This window comes from Rousettus aegyptiacus, unplaced genomic scaffold (assembly GCF_014176215.1).
Source record: "Rousettus aegyptiacus isolate mRouAeg1 unplaced genomic scaffold, mRouAeg1.p scaffold_m13_p_19, whole genome shotgun sequence".
Taxonomy (NCBI): domain Eukaryota; kingdom Metazoa; phylum Chordata; class Mammalia; order Chiroptera; family Pteropodidae; genus Rousettus; species Rousettus aegyptiacus.
In genome coordinates this window covers 614515-632607 of record NW_023416294.1, presented here as the reverse complement: position 1 = coordinate 632607, position 18093 = coordinate 614515, and the positions used below count along the sequence as shown (strand labels likewise).

Genomic DNA, 18093 nt, shown 5'->3' with positions numbered 1-18093 from the left:
AGCACAGCTCATGAAAACCAACCAATCCAGAGCTCAGTTTTCCCACTGGTTCCCAGACTTTGGGCCACTGACCGCCTACTCTAAATACCTCAGAGCGTGGTATTTGGCAGCTAGGTACCAGTTCCTGTGCCCCAGAGTCCACTGAAGTTATTCTAATTAGGCAAACCTGCACCTTTACAAGCAAACAGTAAAGGCTCCTGCTCACATTCCCCTTCCTGCCTGATACTGGTGTTTCCTGTGGTTGTCCTCTGTAGTGTGCCTTCTTCTTTTGGGAACGGTGGGTATAACTTGTTTTCATCAGCAATTGTTTCCTGATCTGTTGACCCTCACCTTACCTAAATAAAACCTGCAGTTTAAAACACGAATAGATATATTCATAGTGACAGAGAAAATTGGTGTTTGCCAGTTTGGAATGGGAAGTGACTGATCCACAGGCGCAGAGTTTACTTTTGTGAGGATTAATTGTTTGGAACTAGACATAGGTAGTATTTATACAACACCATGAGTTTATTAAATTCCACTTAGTTGTATATTTAAGAATGTTAATCTTATGTTACGGGAATTTAAATAAAAGACATAAAAATTAATATGAAGCAGTTCTAGGTTTACCTATTAGTTTTGATATATGGACACCTTAATTCCCCAATTTGGTTTTAGGATTAGCAGACTCTTATATCATCATGTACTTTAGAAGGATAAATAAAATTCTCAATGCATAGTCCCTTGGGTGCCTATCATTTTCCTTACTGAGAAAATGAGGCAAAGAATTGGAAATAAAATAGGAAAAAAACGCACCAATTTTTGCTCAAGATATAGGACACATATGCAGTTACTCTTTTTTAAAAAAATCATAAAACATAAAAAAAAACTTTCTGCAAAGCTAATCAGGAAATGCTTGTGTGAGAATTGTAAAAAGTCATTCTTGCATATTTTAAGAAAATATGGATTTAAATTGTTGACTCGTAGCAATACCATGCTAATTGTGTATTAAGACAGACATGGGTTTATCTTAAGCAACTGTTTTATACTAGTTCTTTTGAAAGTGCTAGAATCAGAACATAAGTAATGCCGTATTATTCCACTGTATTTCCTACTTGCTCATTGGTATTTGATAAATGAAGGTTTCATGTAACATTACATTCAATAGAAGGTGTTTTGAATGTATAAAATAGTTTCCAAATCCACAATGATAATTTAAATGAACTTTAATCCAATCAAAACATGAAAAAAAAAAACCCATCTCATACTATGGGTTTAATATCTTTCACTTTCCGGTTGCAATGCTCTGATGGTCCACCTCATTATCATTCATTGTATATATTTTCACTGTAGAGAGAAATTCATGAGTGAAATTTCTTGAATTTTTTAACCAGGCTAGTTTTTTAAATAAAGCACTCTATTCTGAATGACTAGATTTCTTGATTTATTAACATGTTTCAGCATCAAAAATTAAATGTGAAATCTCAAGGATTTGAGCGGAATTTGTTCACTAATTTCATTTTTGTGCTCCCATCACCAAAATACTTTAACATTTTAAAGAGAAAGACTGGCTAATATTTTTTAAAAATTTTATTTAAGTGTGTACTTCCACATGTTCTCCAGGCCCTTATACACTGCTCTTGTTTTAATTATTCATGAGAAGTGTTCCCAAACCATTTCAAGCACCTTTCAATTATTTTCAATCTATTTGGTACGATATGCATATTTATATTTTGAATTATTTTTACTATAATGTATGCCAGTTATATGTACCACTGGTTAAATTCTGTCTTTTAAATAATCATTCAGGAAAACATTTTTGGCTCACCGTTTACCAATGGACATGTTATTCTCTGATACCGAGCAGAGTACTGAGAATCACCGAGGCTCCAACTAAAAGCTATTCCTTGACATTATACCCTCCATGAAGAAACTGTTAATAAAACTAGAACAAGGTGACTTGGCTTTATATCTTGCCTTAATCTTGACATTTATTAAGGATTTTAAAAGTTACTTACTGTCAGTCTTAATTTAGTGGCTATTGTCTCACAGTTTGGAATGAGGGTGGTACAGGCTCAGTTATCTATCCCACACAACTTTTCATTTGGAAAATTTCATATTTTAGGGTGATAGTAGAGTGAATGAACACACGTATACCCTTCACCTATATTCACTAAATGTTAATATTTTGCTGTCTCTCTTACTCATGTGTCTACACACACACACACACACACACACACACACACACATTCCTCTCTCTCTCTCTCTCTCAAGTTGCAAATACAGTTAAATACTTCAGTCTACATCACTGAAAAATAAGGAATTCTTCTATATAACTACAATTCTATTTCCACTGCTAATATAATTAACATTAAGTATACATTTGTTCTTATCATGTTCTATTTGCCACATTGATAAAAAAAAAAAAAAAAAAAAAAAGAGTATCCCCTAAAATAGGGTTCACCAACTCCCAGGCCACAGACTTGCAAACCAGGCCACACAGCCAGAGGTGAGTGGCGGGTGGGCGAGCAAAGCTTCATTCGTATTTGCAGCCGCTCCCCAGGGCTAGCATCACTGCCTCAGCTTCACTCGAGGTCATCAGGCATTAGATTCTCATTGGTCCCTGGTGCCCAAGAGATTGGAGATGGCTACAATAGTACAAGATGGTCATACACATGATATGCAACACTTGACAGATGAGATAAGCCGTTTATTAGTCACAGCCGAATGAGGACATCACATGGAATACAGGGTAACATGAGGACTGTATGAAGAGCAGAGTGATTTAGCAGGGGCTTGGATGGTAGGTCAAAAAGCAGGAGGATTGATTAGCTCTTTGGAATAATTTAATGGGTTGGCAGTGAGGCAAAACCTGTTAAATTGAGCAAATAGGGAGTGGGGGATGAAGCTAGAGAAGGCTGATAGAGAAAGTACCCAGGTTGGAAGCCTTTTATGCTGAATCTGGGCTTATATCTGACAAGAACAGAAAACTAATGCTAGTCTTTGGTCCCCTGGGATTCCAACATGCCTGAATAGCAGCTTGTAATTTAATACAAGTACGTGGCAGTGCTGTGATGAACATTGAAGGACAAGTTACTTTTTGAATACCTGTTTTTAATTTCCATTGGGTATATGTAGAAGTAAAATGTGTGTGTCTTATGGTATTATTAGCTTTAACTCATTGACAAACAATCTAGATGTTTCTACAGCTTGGGATGTACAATGGGACATGCCATTTTACATTACCACTACAATGTGCAAGCGTTTCACATTCTTTACATCATCAACACCATGTGTTGAAGAGACTGATCTTTTCCTATTGAAAGATCTTGCCACCCATGTTGAAAATAAATTGTAGTTCATTGGGCATATGTCTGTCTTTATGTCAATGCCATATTCTGTTCTTTACTGTTGCTTTGTGATAACTCTTCGTCTCAGGAGGTATGAGTTCTTTATCTTTGTCCTCTTTGCTCCAGATTGTTTGGCTATGGTTCATACATTCTATATAATTTTATGATCGGTTGTTCCAACTCTGCAAAAGAAAGTATTCGTTGGAATTTTAAAAATACAGACTATTTTTATAGCAGTTTTAGGTTCACAGAAAAATTGTTTTGAAAGCACAGTTTTCTTCACCTCCCCATACATGCACAGCCTACCTGACCATTACGACCCCCCACAAGAACTAACATCGACACATCATTATGACCCAAAGTCCTTAGTTTATATTTGGGTTCACTCTTTGTGTCTATTGAGATTTGATAGGAATGGTATTGAATCCGAGGATCACTATGGGAAATATTGCTATTTTAACCATGTAAAGCCTTCTATTCCATGAGCAAAGGAGGTCTTTCCTCTTATTCAGGTCTTCTTAAGTTTCAGCGATATTTTTAGTCTTCAGCAAATAAGCCTTGTCCTCCTTCCTTGTTTAAATTTCTTCCTATATTTTTGCGCTCATATGGCATTTTACAAGTGATTTTTTTTTTTTGTATCTTAATCTTGCACCCTGACACTTTGCTGAATTTGTTCATTAGCTTTTAATATTCTTTTGTGGATTATTTAGCATTTTCTGTGTGTAACACATCATCTGCAAAGAAATAACTTACTTTTTAATTTCCAAATTAGGTTACTTTATTTCTCCTTCCTGATTAATTTCTCTAGTAAAATTTAAATTTCAAGTAGAGTGTTTAATAGAAATATCAAAAGTGGACCTATTAGTTTTATTCTTAATATTACAAGAAAAGATTACAAACTGAATACCGAATGCTATGTTAGTAGTGAGTGTTTCATAAATGATCTTTATCTTGTTGAAAAAGTCCATGTATTTCCTTGTATGAGTGCATTTTACCACCAAAAAAGGTATTTTGTCAAAAGTTTTTCCATCCTCAACTGAGATATATATTTTTAGTAATTTAATATTAATGTGGTAGATTAAATTGATCGATCATGTGTTGAGCTACTGATGGAACTGTATATACCAACTTGATAATTAGTATAAATCTTTTAATGAATGAACAGACTCAGTTTACTACTATTCTTTTGAAGATTTTTAGGTCTAAATTAATAGGAGATACTGACCTGTTATCAGGCATACGGTATGTAAATATTTTCTCTCAATCTCTAGGTTGCATTTTCATTTTGATGTGTTCCCTGGCTGTGCTGAAACTTTTTAGTTTGATATAATCCCACCTGTCTGATTTTGCTTTCATTAACTTTGCCTTTGGTGTTAAATCAAGAAGTAATTGCAAAGTCCAAAGGCAACATATTTTCCCATGTTATCTTCTAAGCGTTTTATGGCTCACGTTTAATGTTTGCCTTAAATCTATTTATATTTGCTAACACTTTAAACTTTAGTAGTTTAAATGTTACTTTATTTTTTCAAGTTCAAACTCAAAGTTAAATTTCCTTCCATCACATGTACTTGACCCGCTTTTCCACCGCCCAGCCACCACCCCTTTCCTCTGAAAACACAAAACTGTTGTCTGTGTCTGTGAGTCTGTTTCATTGTCTTGTTTGTTGCTTTCAGTTTTATATTCCACACGTGAGCGAAATCATATGGTTCTCAACATTTTCTGACTTATTTCACTTAGTGTAATAACCTCAAGATCCACCCATGTTATTGCAAATGTCAGTATTTTGTCTCTTCTTATGCCTGAATAATATTCCATTGTACATACGTACATCTTCTTTATCCAGTCATCTATCGAAAAACACTTCAATTGTTTCCATATCTTGGTCACTGTGAATAATGCTGCAATGAACTTTAGGATGTATACATTTTAAAAAATAAATGTTTTCAAATTTGGCAGGGGTGGGGGGGGGGAAGTAATACCCAAAAGAGGGATTGTTGGATCATATTGTAACTCTATTATTCATTTTTGGGGGAACCTCCATATTGTTTTCCATAGGATCTTTAAATGCTGCTTTACTTTCCCACCAGCAGTGTATGAGAGCTTCTTTTTCTCTCCGACTTCCAAAACACTTGTTAGAGGACAAGGTATAACCAATCATCCTCTTGATGACAGCCATTCTAGAGGTGTGAGATAGTCACTCATTGTGGTTTTGACTTGTATTTCCCTAATAGGTAGTGAAGTGGAGCATCTTTTCATGTCTGTTGGCCATTTGTATGTCTTCTTCAGAGAAGTGTCTGTTCAGGTCCTCTGCCCATATTAATTGAATTGCTTGTTTTAATTGTTGAGTTCTTTATATATTTTGGATATTAGGCCCTTATTGGAAGCATTTACCAATATCTTCTCACATTCAGTTGGTTGCCTCTTTGTTTTGTTGATGGTTTCTTTTGCTGTCCAGAATCTTTTTAGTTTGATGTAGTCCCATTCATTTATCTTTTCCTTTTACTTCCTTTGTCTTTGAGGTCAAATTCATAAAATCCTAAGTCCAAGGTCCATGAGTTTAGTAGCTATGTTTCCTTCTATGCAGTTTATTGTTTTAGGTCTAATAATTTTAATTGCAATTGACACATGATGTACATGATGTACATTTCAGGTGTACAACAGGGTGATTATACATTTATATAACTATCAAAGCGATCACCCTGATAAATATTGTACCCATCTGACACCATACGTGGATATTACAATATTACTTTATTATGCTCTACTTTACATCCCCATAACTGTTTGTAAATTCCAATTTGTAAATCTTAATCCGTTCTCAAATTTCACCTCCTTCCTAACCCTCCTCCCACCTGGCAACCATCAAGATGTTCTCTGTATCTATCAGTATGTTTTGTTTGTTTTGTTCTTTATTTCACATGTAGTGAAATTATATGGCATTTGTCTTTCTCTGACTGACTGACTCTACTCAGCACAATATCGTCTAGGTCCCACCATGTTGTTACAGATGGGAAGATTTCATTCTTTTTCATGGCTGAGTAATAGTCCATTGTAGATATGAATACTCTTCCTTATCCATTCACCTATGATGGACCTCTAGGTAGCCCTATATCTTGGCTATTCTAAGTAAGGATGAAATGAACACATAAATGCTCATGTCCCTTCAAAGCAGTGTTTGGGTTTATTTGGATAAATCCCCAGAACTGGGATAACAGGGTCCTTCACTGTCTTATGTTATATAGTCTGTTTTAAAGTCTATTTTCTCTGATAGAAGTACTGTTACCCTAGCTTTTTGTTTGTTTCCATTTCCATTTAACAGCACTTTATGTCCCTTTACTTTCACTCTGTGTGTCTCTTTCGATCTGAAACGAGGCTTTTATAGGCAATATATGTAGGGGTCTTATATTCGTATTTATCCAGCCACCCTTGGGACATTTAATCCTTTTACATATAAGGTGAGCGTTGATAGATACACACTGCCATTTTATTTATTATATTTTTATTTTTATTTTTCCCCCCTCCTTCTTCTTAAAGAAGTCCCTGTAATGGTGACTTGGTGGTGATGAATGCCTTTATTTTTTCCGTGTCTGAAAAACTCTTTATCCTTCATTTAAACTAATAGCCTTGGTGGGTACAGTAACCTTAGATGTACGTCCTTGCTTTTCATCACTTGAAATATTGGCTGCAATCCCTACTGGCCTTTGAAGCTTCAATTGAGAAATCAGCTAACAATCTTATGGGAGATTCTTTGTAGGTAACTAACTGCTTTTCTCTTGATACTTTTAAGATTCTCTCTGTGTCTTTAACCTTTGGCATTTTAATTATGGTGACTCTTGGTGTCTGCCTCTTTGGGTTCATCTTGTTTTAAGACTCTCTGCACGTTCCAGGCTTGTGTGTCTATTTCCTTCACCAGGTTAGGGAAGTTTCTTGACATAGGTTCTCAATTCCTTGCCCTCTTCTCCTTCTGAAGCCCTTATTGATGCAAATGTTGTTATACTTGATGTCAATTTCTAGTTTTATACCATTGTGACTGAATGAAGCACTTGGTATGATTTCAAATTCCTTTAATTTGCCAAGACTTGTTTTGTGACCTATCATGTAATTTATTCTGGAAAAAAATTAGTGTGTTATTGAGAAGAACTTGTGGTTTGCTGCTGTTTAATGGAAGCTCAGAATGTGTCTATTCAAGTTGATTTTGCCTAAGGGATTCTCAAGTACGTGAGAATCTCCTTGCGGATATTCTATCTGGATAACCTACATATTGTTGAATGTGGGATGCTAAGGTCCTTGCCATTATTGTATTGCCAGTTTCTCTCTTCGTATCTGTTAGCATTGCTTAACAAATTCAGGTGCTCCCATTTTGGAAACAGAAATATATACACTTGTTACATCCTCATCAGTTGACTCTTTCTCCGGCTCTTTAGTTACGGCTTTGACTTAAAGTCTACACAGGTTTTAAAACATGAAAGCTAGCCCTTTCCTGTTCTGGTTTCCAGTTCCATGGAATTTCTTTTTCTGTCCCTTCACATGAGCCTGTGCGTGTCCTCAAAGCCAAAGTGTCTCTTGTAGGCATCATATTGTTTGTTTGATTCCCTTTACCTTTTGTTTATTGTGGAGTTTTGCCCACAAATGTTACTTGGTCCATCTTAGAGGTATGACATTCTCTTTAACACCGATGACACATTAAATACTATTATGTATAAAACTTTACACTTGTAGTACACATTTTTTACATTTCCGGTGTTACAATTTATGTTTTTTGTTTTTCACATCTACTAAAAAATTATTGTAGCTATAATTTATTTCAGTACTGTTGCCATCAACTTTTGTAGTCACTGTTATGTAGTCACTGCACCACAAATTACAGTATCAGAATATTCTGTCTTACTAGGTACTTACCTTTACCAGTGTGTTCTCTGTTTTCCAGTTACTAATTAGCTGTTATTCATTTCATCTCGAAGAACTCTCAACATTTGTTGTAAGGCAGATCCAGTGGCAATGTAGTCCCTCAACCTTGTTTGTCTTGGGAGGTCTTTATCACACCTCATTGTAAAGAACAACTTTGCCAGCTAAACAATTGTTAGTTGGCAATTTGTTTTCTTTCAGCACTTTGCATTATGATTTTACTCTCCACTGACCTGCAGAGTTTCTGGTGAGAAAGCTCCTGAAACCCTTCTGCATTTCTCTTGTGAAAAGGTTTTTTGTTTTGTTTTGTTTTCTTGCTGCTTTCAATTTTCTCATTGCCCTTGATTTTACACAGTTAAATTTTAATGTATCTTCGGGATGATGTTTTGAATAGAAATTTCGAGGTGACCTATTTGTTTCATTATCTCCTAAGTCCATGTCACTTTCTGGGTTCAAGAAGTTTTCAGCCATTCTTTTTAAAAATTAGATTTATTTTTTACATCTCCATCTCAGACCTTCTTTTCATTGGACTTCAGAGATGTTTAAAATGCTTCTCTTACAGGTATCGTGTGGTTCCTACACAGTTTAATTGTTCATTGTTTTCCTTGACTTTTAATCACAGATTCTCTTTTTCTGATTGACAGAGCCTGTTTTTGGTGTTTTCTTGGATTTTAAAATTTTCATTTGTTGGCTTTTTTTAGCTCACAAATGTTCATTTTCTTTTTCATGACTTCATCTCTCTGCTGAAATTATTTTTTTTGTGTATTATTTACCTTTTATTGAATTGTCCTTCTGTGTTTGTTGTTTGTTGTTTATTGGTGGATTATTGCGCTTCATTAAAACAACTGTCTGTCTATCTATCTATCTATCTATCTATCTATCTATCTATCTATCTATCTAATCTATTTATCTATCATCTATCTTAGTGCACCAGGTCGTGCCTTCCACATCCCTCACTTCCACCAAGCTCAGGGCCTACCCAGGTGTCCCCAGAACAAGGTGCTGGACTGGCTCATTGCTGCTCAGAGATACATGTACTAATTCTTCTCAGCTCAGTCCGTCTCCAGTTCTCTTACTCAACTGCATTAAGCAGGGAATGGGTGGGACGGTTGGACTGAGATTCACCTGAAAAGGAGGACTGAGTCATAGGACCCTGGATCTCACCACACCTAACACCACATCTTCCCGTGGCCCATCCATCCCTCAGGGAAAATCCTGGTGATGCTGAGGTTTTCTACAACGGACATTCACATAGCCATGAACAAACTGTCAACAGGAGGCAGAGAAGTGGCTAATGCACTGCCGCCCAGCCGACCCCTTAAATCTGAGGATGTTCAGGGTTTTATGTAAGGATTCATGATCCTGCCTCTGACAAGACTTGTAGTCTGGATGGTCCTTCACTGCATGTAAATCTTTGCAGGAGCTTCACAGGAGAAGGTACAGTCCAGGCAGACGTTACATAAAGTACAGTACCAAAATACAACCCTCACTCAAAGAATAATTTATAAACATAGTGACAATAAGCAAAACATAGAGCTATCTCCAGCGCATGATGCAAGAATGCATATGGGCAGGCAAATCATAGAGACCTCAGGCTCAGGAAACAAATGTTGCCTCTGCTGAGACAAAAATCCAAGCCTGTGCAGCAGAGAGAGCATCCTCTCCTGCTGGGGCCTGAGCCTGCAGCTTAGAAATCAGTGTCCACCCTATAGAAAGCTGGCTGCACTACAGAGCAGGCAGGAAGGTAGGCGAGAAGCAGGTGACAGGATGGAAATGTGTGTGGGGAGGCTCACCTGAGCCAGGCATGGATGACTCTGTTTCGTTCCTGCGTTTCCTTTAGTGCAAATATGAACGTAACTGTGGAAGGAGGAAGGGTGGGAAATGGCCCACGAGGCTATCCAGTATCACCCATATGTGGCGCCTTTGAGGAGAAAAAGTTGCTCCTTGGAGAGGCTTGACTTTCATCTGCCAAATAGTTTCAAATACAAGGTGGCCACACTTTTGAAAATGACATAGGGTGTGCAAAACAAAGCCAATAAAAGAGTTTTATAAGGTACAGTAATGTAAGTGGGTTATATTTTGGTTTGCATTACCTTATGAACAGTATGTTGCCTCTCACGTGCCTTAGAGCAGTGCCAAATGCAATAAACACATTACGACTATGATAAAACTCTACTTGTAGTATAGCATCTAAATTCTACTCCAAGTTAACTGAATAAGTTTAAGGGAACTGCTTTTTAAATCTTCTTCTTATTCCTCCTCCTCCTCCTCCTCCCTCCTTCCTCTTCCTTTTCTTCTTCCTCTTCCTCCTCTTCTCCCTCTTCCCCTCTCCCTCTCCCTCCTTCTCCTTCTTCTTCTTCTTCCTCTTCTTCCTCTTCCTCCTCCTTCTCCTCCTCCTTCTCCTTCCTCTTCTTCCTCTTCCTCCTCCTCCTCCTCCTTCTTTTTCTTCTTCTTCTTTTTTTTTTTTTGGTTGTGATAGTGATGGAATGGTATTGTTTTGTGGTTGTGGGGAAAATATCCCTTTTCTTTAGACGATCGTATTGATGAACTTACAAATGAAATGTTGTAACTTTAATGTAACCTAGGGCTATTAATCATTTTGACCATGAGTTTAAGATTATTGAATCAAGCTGGGCCCTACGTGAAATTCATTATACTATTTTGTTGATGTGTTTTTTTTGGTAAATGTCAAATAAAACAATTAAGATGGGCGTAAAAAATCAGAACACCAATTGTGTTGTGTTGCGATTCAAGTTAAGAAAGAGACAATACCCAGGCCTACCAATGCTGCATGAGAGGATTTAGTGCCTAGAAAGGTGCATCAGAGGACTTTCTGGAAAGACACTAACAGAATCTTGGGTACTGACTATATGGCTGTTTTCTCTTTAGTACTTCATCAACCTGTATTTTATGTTTTGAGGAATTTTTATGTACTGTTTTAACCAAGTTTAATTAAAAAGCATTGCATAGGTGTCCATCAATAAAATAAATGATCAAGAAAATATGCATACAAAGGAATATTATCCAGCCTTCAAAAGTAAAGAAATTCTGATAGACACTAATGAAATTGTGAAGAAATTGTGTTAGCTTCATACAGTCAGACAAAGACAAGTGCTGTTTGATTCCACTTACAGGAGGTACTTAAAGTAGTCAACTTCATAGGAAGTAGAATGGCGCCTGCCAAGAGCTGGACTGAGAACAGTTTGAGGAGATTTAAAAGTTCCATATATGACTAGTTTTAACAACTGCACAATGCAAACATACTTAATGGCCCTGTACTGTACACTTAAAAATAGTTCAGATGGTAAACTTATCTCATTGTGTTTTACTACCATAAATAAATTAAAATGACAGTAATAGTTTGTTCTGAATGTTTGAAAACATTAATAATATAAATTTTATAATAAAAAGTGAAAAGAAGTTAACAGCTTCAGGAAAACTCTGTCATAAATGAATCTTCCTATGATATCAACGTAAGACCCAGAGGTACCTGCTTATAGGTGACATAGCCTCAGTCTGGCACAACCTGCATACGCTGTCTGCCGGCAGTCTTGTCTTCCCAGTCCCCCACTGGCCTGCCGTCTCCCTAGCCTCCTTCAATGTCAAGAGGGTTGTGGGTTTATTATTCCCTCAAACTGAGGGCAAACAGATGTTCTAAAGCATCTGCAGAGAGAGAATTGCAATCCTCAAATGAGTGCGGTGAGGGGCCACTTTTCCCTTCATTATACCCCTAGACACACTTTGGGAGGATGTATTCGCCTATTCATGCCCCATCCCTCCCCCCGCCCTCCGCCCCCCGGTAGCAACTTGGTGAGAAGACTGGCCTCATCACTGTTGAGTCCATGCTCAAGGCAAGAGAAACCAGTTTCAAAACACCTGCCCATCCTCTCCCTGTTTCTTCATGCAAGGGACCCGGGAAGAAAAGTCAAAAAGAATAAGTAAAGAAGGAAGAAGTAGAAGGTAGGTCCAAAGGGTATATTGAGTGTGAGTCTGAGGTTTTGGGGACTATGACAAGTGCTCTGCTATTCACATTTAGGAGCGGGCCCATGGCAAGATTTTAAGCCAAGAAAGGTCATTACTCGAGTCTGGTTTTAAAATCCAAGATGAGACTCTTTTAAATCTCTTCATGATCTAGCGTTCCCAGCAGCCATGACGGTGGTCATTGCGATGTTCAGGTATCTGTGTCAACTTGACTGGGCCACTGGGTGCCCAGATATTGGGTTACACATGATTTGGGGGTATGTCTGAGAAGGTGATTCTAGATGAGCTTCACATTGACTGAGTGAAGCAGATCACTCTGTCCAATGTGGGTGGCCTTATGCAATCCCTTGAAGACCTGACATAAACAAAATGGCTGAGCAAGAACGAAGTCTTTCTCTGTGTGTGTCTTCAAGCTGGGATGATGGTTTTTCACTGCTCGGACTCAGACTCTGACTGGATCATGCCTATCAGTTTCCCTGCGGTTCAGGCCTTCGGATGTGGATGAGAACTAAACCACTGGTTCTCTTGGGTCTTCTTTCAGATCTTGGGGTTCTCGGCTTCTGTTGAGTCTCTGTGGGACACACATTGAGATATGCCTTGAAAGATGGAGGATGAACATTTGCCACTCGTCTCCCTACGACGCAGAAGGATGCACAATGCCTTCTGAGTCAGTGAGTTTGGGAGGCAACAGTTTACACTCTGGGGCTAAGTGCCCCAAACAAGTTTCTAGTTTCCAGTGGAGGGCAGACAAGAAGATTCCATGTCAGTTCCAGGCTACCTTGCAAACTGCTGTGCCCTTGGGCCATGTGATCCAGTGGATCCAGTGGAACTTGAAGTGTCGGTGTCAGATGGAGATGCTGTTTGGAGGTATGGGGCCTTGGCAGGCCCCTAGAGGTGAATCACAGCACAGGCCCTTGTGATTTTTGAGAAAAGACCTCTTTTTGAGAAAAAAGCTCTCAGCTTGCCACTGGGTGTTAGTAGAGACTGATCATGTACACACTTGATCACAAGGTGCCATGTAATGATGCAGTTGGAGCTGCCCACCATCGACCGGGTGTTATCTGAACCATCTGTCCATGAAGTTGGTCATTTCGGCCACGCTGCATCATCTAATGGAAGTGGTCTATCTGGGATCCGGCCTGAGCAGGCCCTGAAGGCACAAAGTTACATGAGAATGTGACCAAATGCCCAAGGTTCCCATTCCCGCTACACTGCCTTTTCTCTCCCCACTTTCACCCATGTCCTCACGGGGGCTCTGATGATCAGTTGAGAGAGGACAAGGAGACTCAGGCCTGGTTCAGAGATGGTTCTGCGAGGCATGCAGGCACCACCCAAAAGTGGACAGCTGCAGCACTATCGCCCCTTTCTGGGACGTGCCTGAAGGACACTGGTGAAGGGAAGTCCTCCTGGGGGGCACATTTTCAAGGAGTGCACCTCTGTGCTCACCGAGCTTGGAAGAGGGAACAGCCACATATGTGATCGTGTGATTATAGAAGTGATTTCTGCGCTGTGCTCAATAGTTTGGCTGAATGATGATGTTTCCTGGAAGAACAGGTTTGGAAAATTGGTGATCAAAAACTAGAGGAAGAAGAATGTAGACAGACTTGTCTGAAACACGTGAAGATGGCATGTCCTATGTGTATGCTCACCCAAGTGCGACCTCTGGCAGAGGAGGATTCTAATAATCAAATGGATAGGATGATCCATTCTGTCATGTTGGATGCATGGGTCAATCTATGATCCCTCCCATTACAGAATGATTTCATTCTCCAAACAGACTCTTTCCCCGACCCACGTCCCACTGTCCCATGGGCTCAAGGGATGGAGGATTTGCCTGGACTCAGCAATACAGAGCTTTCACTCACCAAGCCTGATCTGGCTATGCCCACTGCTGAGTGCCTAGTTCGCCACAGGAGAACCAATAGGAGTCCCCAACCCGTGGTGCCAGTTGATTACATTGGGCTTCCTCCATCATGAATGGGGCAGTGTGTATTCTTCTCCGAATATAAATTTGCCTGCTTTGTATGCAATTGCTTTGCACGCAGTTCCTTTGCCCAAACTACCATGTGTGGACTGGAAGAACGCCTTCTTCTCCATCATGGTGGTCAACACAACTGTGTTTCAAATTGGACAACTCATCGTATAGCAGAAGGAGTGAGGCATGGGATCCATGCTCATGGAATGCACCACGTTCTCCACAAGTGTGAAGCAGGCAGCCTGCTGAAGCAGTGAAAGGACTGTTTGAGGACCCAGTGATAGTGTGGATTCGGTGTCCTTACCTTGCAGTGTTGGATCCAGGGTCTTAAGGAGGCTGTACATGCACTTAATACCTCTACCACATGTTGCCGCTTGTGCCACAACCAGGATTCCCAGGTTTAGGAATGAAGAGGTGGGAGCAGACACGGTAGCACTCACCATTGCCCCTAGTGACTGACTGACATTTATTTGCTGCCTGTTATGTGACCTTATACAATGCCAGCCTAGACATCTTACTGTCAAAGGGAGAAATGCTTCCACCTGCAGACACCACGCAATTTCACTGAATCACAAGTTAAGACAGCCACCCAGCCACTCGGGCTCCTGAGTCAACCGGCAAAGACGGAAGTTACTGTGCTGTGTGGTGATTGATCCTGACTATCTACAGGAAATTGGAGTACTACTGCAGTAGAGGTAAAGAAATATGTGTGTAGAACACTGATTGATCCCTTCAGGGGGTCTGTGTTACCAAGCCCTGTGATTAAATTCATTGGAAAGCTGCTAACGTGAGCCAATTCCAAATACTAAACCCCTTTATGTATTTCTACCCCTATCAATTCTACCCATCAAGCCATCGTCTGCCATGTCTATGTATCTATCTTCTCACCAGCTGTCACCACCTTTAAAATCTGTTTATATTTGCGTAAGGTCATGGAAAAGTTCCATATAAAATCTATATCAAAATATACATGTATGTCTCCTATTGGTTGTTTCTTTGGAGAACCCAGAGTAAGAACTACCACAATCCTAGTATTGTAAGAGTCCCCCAGCCCTCTCTCTGTCCACTCATTCTGTGTGGGCTCGAAGTCCATTGGTTTCCTGCTAGATACCAATATCACCCTCATGTATGTCTCCTTGATTAACCTGGGTATCACTCTCTCTGTTTGCGTGTGTCACACACTTGTGTACAGAAAGAAAAGACCCCGAAGAAGGAAACAGAATAGGAATGGTGATTCTGGGACACTGGCGAGCTAAAACAAGGGAGAAAGCAATTCTTTTATCACTATGAAATGGCCAGGAGCATAATGGTAAACAAATACCAATGTAAACTGGTGGGCCTTTAGGTTTGACAAAACGGGCTGAGAAGTGACCAGTGCCACGAGTTTCAGGGTCGGTGCTGCTGTCAAACAGGACTACAGAAATTTAGTGTGTGGGAGTTCCTGATTCAGGTGTAGATGGAGGTGTAGACATAGATGGAGACCAGGTGCAGGGAGAAATGATGAGTCCTGTTCAATGATCGCAGTGGCCCCTATCCCATGGAGACGTCTCATTAAAATTTAACCTGAAAAAATTCAGTTAATCACTCATACTAGCTTCATTTCAAGTACCAAGTAGTTACATGTGGCCTAGAATCTACAGTATTCAGCAACAGAGCATTTCCATACTCGCATAAAATCCTGTTACACTGTGCTTGAATTGAGTTTGAGAACTGTCAAAGAAAGGGGGCAGAAGAATGCAACCCGTAGGCAAATTTGGGTGGGTGCTCTAGAGTGGTAATGAAAAAGTGCCTGAGCTGGAATCCTCTGCATTTAACCTAGACAGCTAGCATTACTGTTAAATAAGACACTGGGCCTAAGGCCCGTCGGCCCTGTATGTCTCACAGTCCATCTTCGGGGAATATGAATTCGTGGAACAACCGGCCAAAAATATGGCCGTTAGGAGGCAAGGGCATATATTGTGTCTAGGGGCTGGAGCAGGCAGAGTAGCAGCTTAGGTTGGCACAGGTTATGCCGGGCAGGTTCAGGGGCAGGTTAAGCTCTTCCTAACACCCAGGGTGGAGTGGAGCTTTCCCACTTCAGGTCCCTTACAGCAACGAACCATGCTTGCAAATGGTCTGGGAGCACCAAGCGAGGTGGATACGACCAAAGTCAATCCAAAAAGGGGTTTGAAGGATCTAAAAACTCTGAGACAACAGCAAATGCAAGTGTGACACATTACATCTGTGCGAGGTACCAAGCACCTGAAGGACATTCAGTCTCTTTCCTCTGTACCTAACAGCCTGTTATGCCTCTATTTTACACGTGGGGCATTTGAGACACAAAGCGGGATGTGACTAAGACTGTGCACATTGGCAAGACTGCATTCAGACCCGTAGTGCAGGTTCAGACCTCTACCGCCTCTCAAAATGAATACGGCAAGAAACTGGAGGACAAAAGGGAGGATAAGATTCTGAGTCAGATTTAAACACTTGTGCAAGGATGGCCCTATTCTGAGGGTCACTGGTTTCACATTTTGCCCTAATCAGTGAGGATAAGAGGAAAAGGCACCAAACCCCACGCTAACACTAGAAATTAATTTTCTTTGTCTTCTAACCCTAGATTTGGTGCAAATTTCATGCTGCCGGCAGGGGGGAGGGGGATGAGCACTTTGGATGATCACTTGAATCTACAGAGCTACAGGAACCCCACTCCTTCACAGAGACTGGCGGGTGTGACCTCTTGCCAAAACAAGGACAATGCACACCTCAATTAACTACGCTTTATTAAGAAGTCCAATTCTAAACAGAAGAAGGCACCAGCAGGGAAAAAGCAACAAATACAACAACAATTCTCAAAACGATGTAAGGCCTATGGGCCTGGCTGAGACCAGCTTTTGCCAGTTACTAGGGGTCTGCTGAAAGAATGCCTGAGGATGAGGCACAAGAGGAGGGCAGAGGGCTCAGCAGATGGTGTAGCGTACGTAGGGGACCTCAACGTCCTCGCCACTCTCATTGTTGCAGCACATCTCAAGCACCAGGGCCCGCACGTGCTGGCCCAGCTTTCGTTTGGACACACGGCTCACGATTTCTGTCATTCTGGGGTGAGAGAGAAGAGGGTCAGGGAGATAGAAAACAGGGGAGGAAGGACAAATGGCTAAAAGGAGGGAGGGGAAACTGAACAAAAGCAGTGCTGTAGCTAGAAGTTACCCCACCACACAGGGCCTCCCTCAGTCTGCCCAGGGGACAACTCACGGCTGATCCAAGCGTTCCTTGAGTCTGCTGGCCGGCATGAAAAAGGAGTAGAGCAAGGACACTCCTTGGGACAGCATGGTGATCTCTAATTTGTGTTCTCTCTGGAGATGGTGGGAAGATGGAGGGTCAACAGTGTCACTGGAATGACGAGTACTAGTCATCTGATATTCCACCCCCCACTCCCTGGCATAGTGAGTAGAGAAGGGGCTTTGCCTTAAAATAGTTGAGGAACTGTCTGAGGGTCATCTCTTCACCATTAGACTGCAGCCCCTGCACCTCAAAGCGATCCCACAATGTCCACTCTTGGTTACTGTACTGTGGAATAAAGCACAAGGGCGTGTAACAGGGGCCATCCCAGATCCTTCTGCCCCATCAGTCAGTTTGACGTGTGAAGTTAGATCAATCACAACCCTCTTCTGTTCAACAGTTGTTCCTCTTGTGGCCCCATTTCATCTTGAGTAGGCGACTGATAGTTTTATAGGGACAAAGCTGTACGCTATGGAGGCCCTGTTATTTTCTTCACTCATCTCCCACGCCCTTTCCCTTCCCACTCAATGTCCTCTAACTCTGCTGGCCCTGACCACATTAGTTTCAATACATGCCTGCCACTCTCTTACTTTTGCGAGTTCAAAAATCCTTATGATGAATGAACGAAGGGTATAGCAAAAGTAC

The 18093-nt window shown here is 40.5% G+C and overlaps 1 protein-coding gene and 1 long non-coding RNA gene across 8 annotated transcripts in view; both read right to left on the bottom strand.

The window, feature by feature from the left end:
• LOC107504733 (ubiquitin-like modifier-activating enzyme 1) overlaps positions 1-18093 on the bottom strand; it is a 40971-nt gene that overhangs the window by 6710 nt on the left and 16168 nt on the right. The window contains exons 24-26 of one of the 7 annotated variants that reach the window (XM_036235663.1): positions 17635-17736; positions 17422-17522; positions 16936-17265 (exon numbers count right to left, since the gene is read on the bottom strand). The exons of the other annotated variants lie outside the window; for them this stretch is intronic. Coding sequence (XP_036091556.1) covers positions 17130-17265; positions 17422-17522; positions 17635-17736 — 339 coding nt within the window. The 3' untranslated portion in view covers positions 16936-17129. Of the gene's footprint in view, positions 1-16935; positions 17266-17421; positions 17523-17634; positions 17737-18093 lie in introns of those variants that run through there. 7 annotated transcript variants of the gene reach the window in all.
• On the bottom strand, positions 12319-13763 carry LOC118613536. Its single transcript, XR_004955513.1, has 2 exons — positions 13662-13763; positions 12319-13365 (listed from the first exon to the last, which is right to left on the bottom strand). It is a non-coding gene; the product is annotated as an uncharacterized LOC118613536 (long non-coding RNA).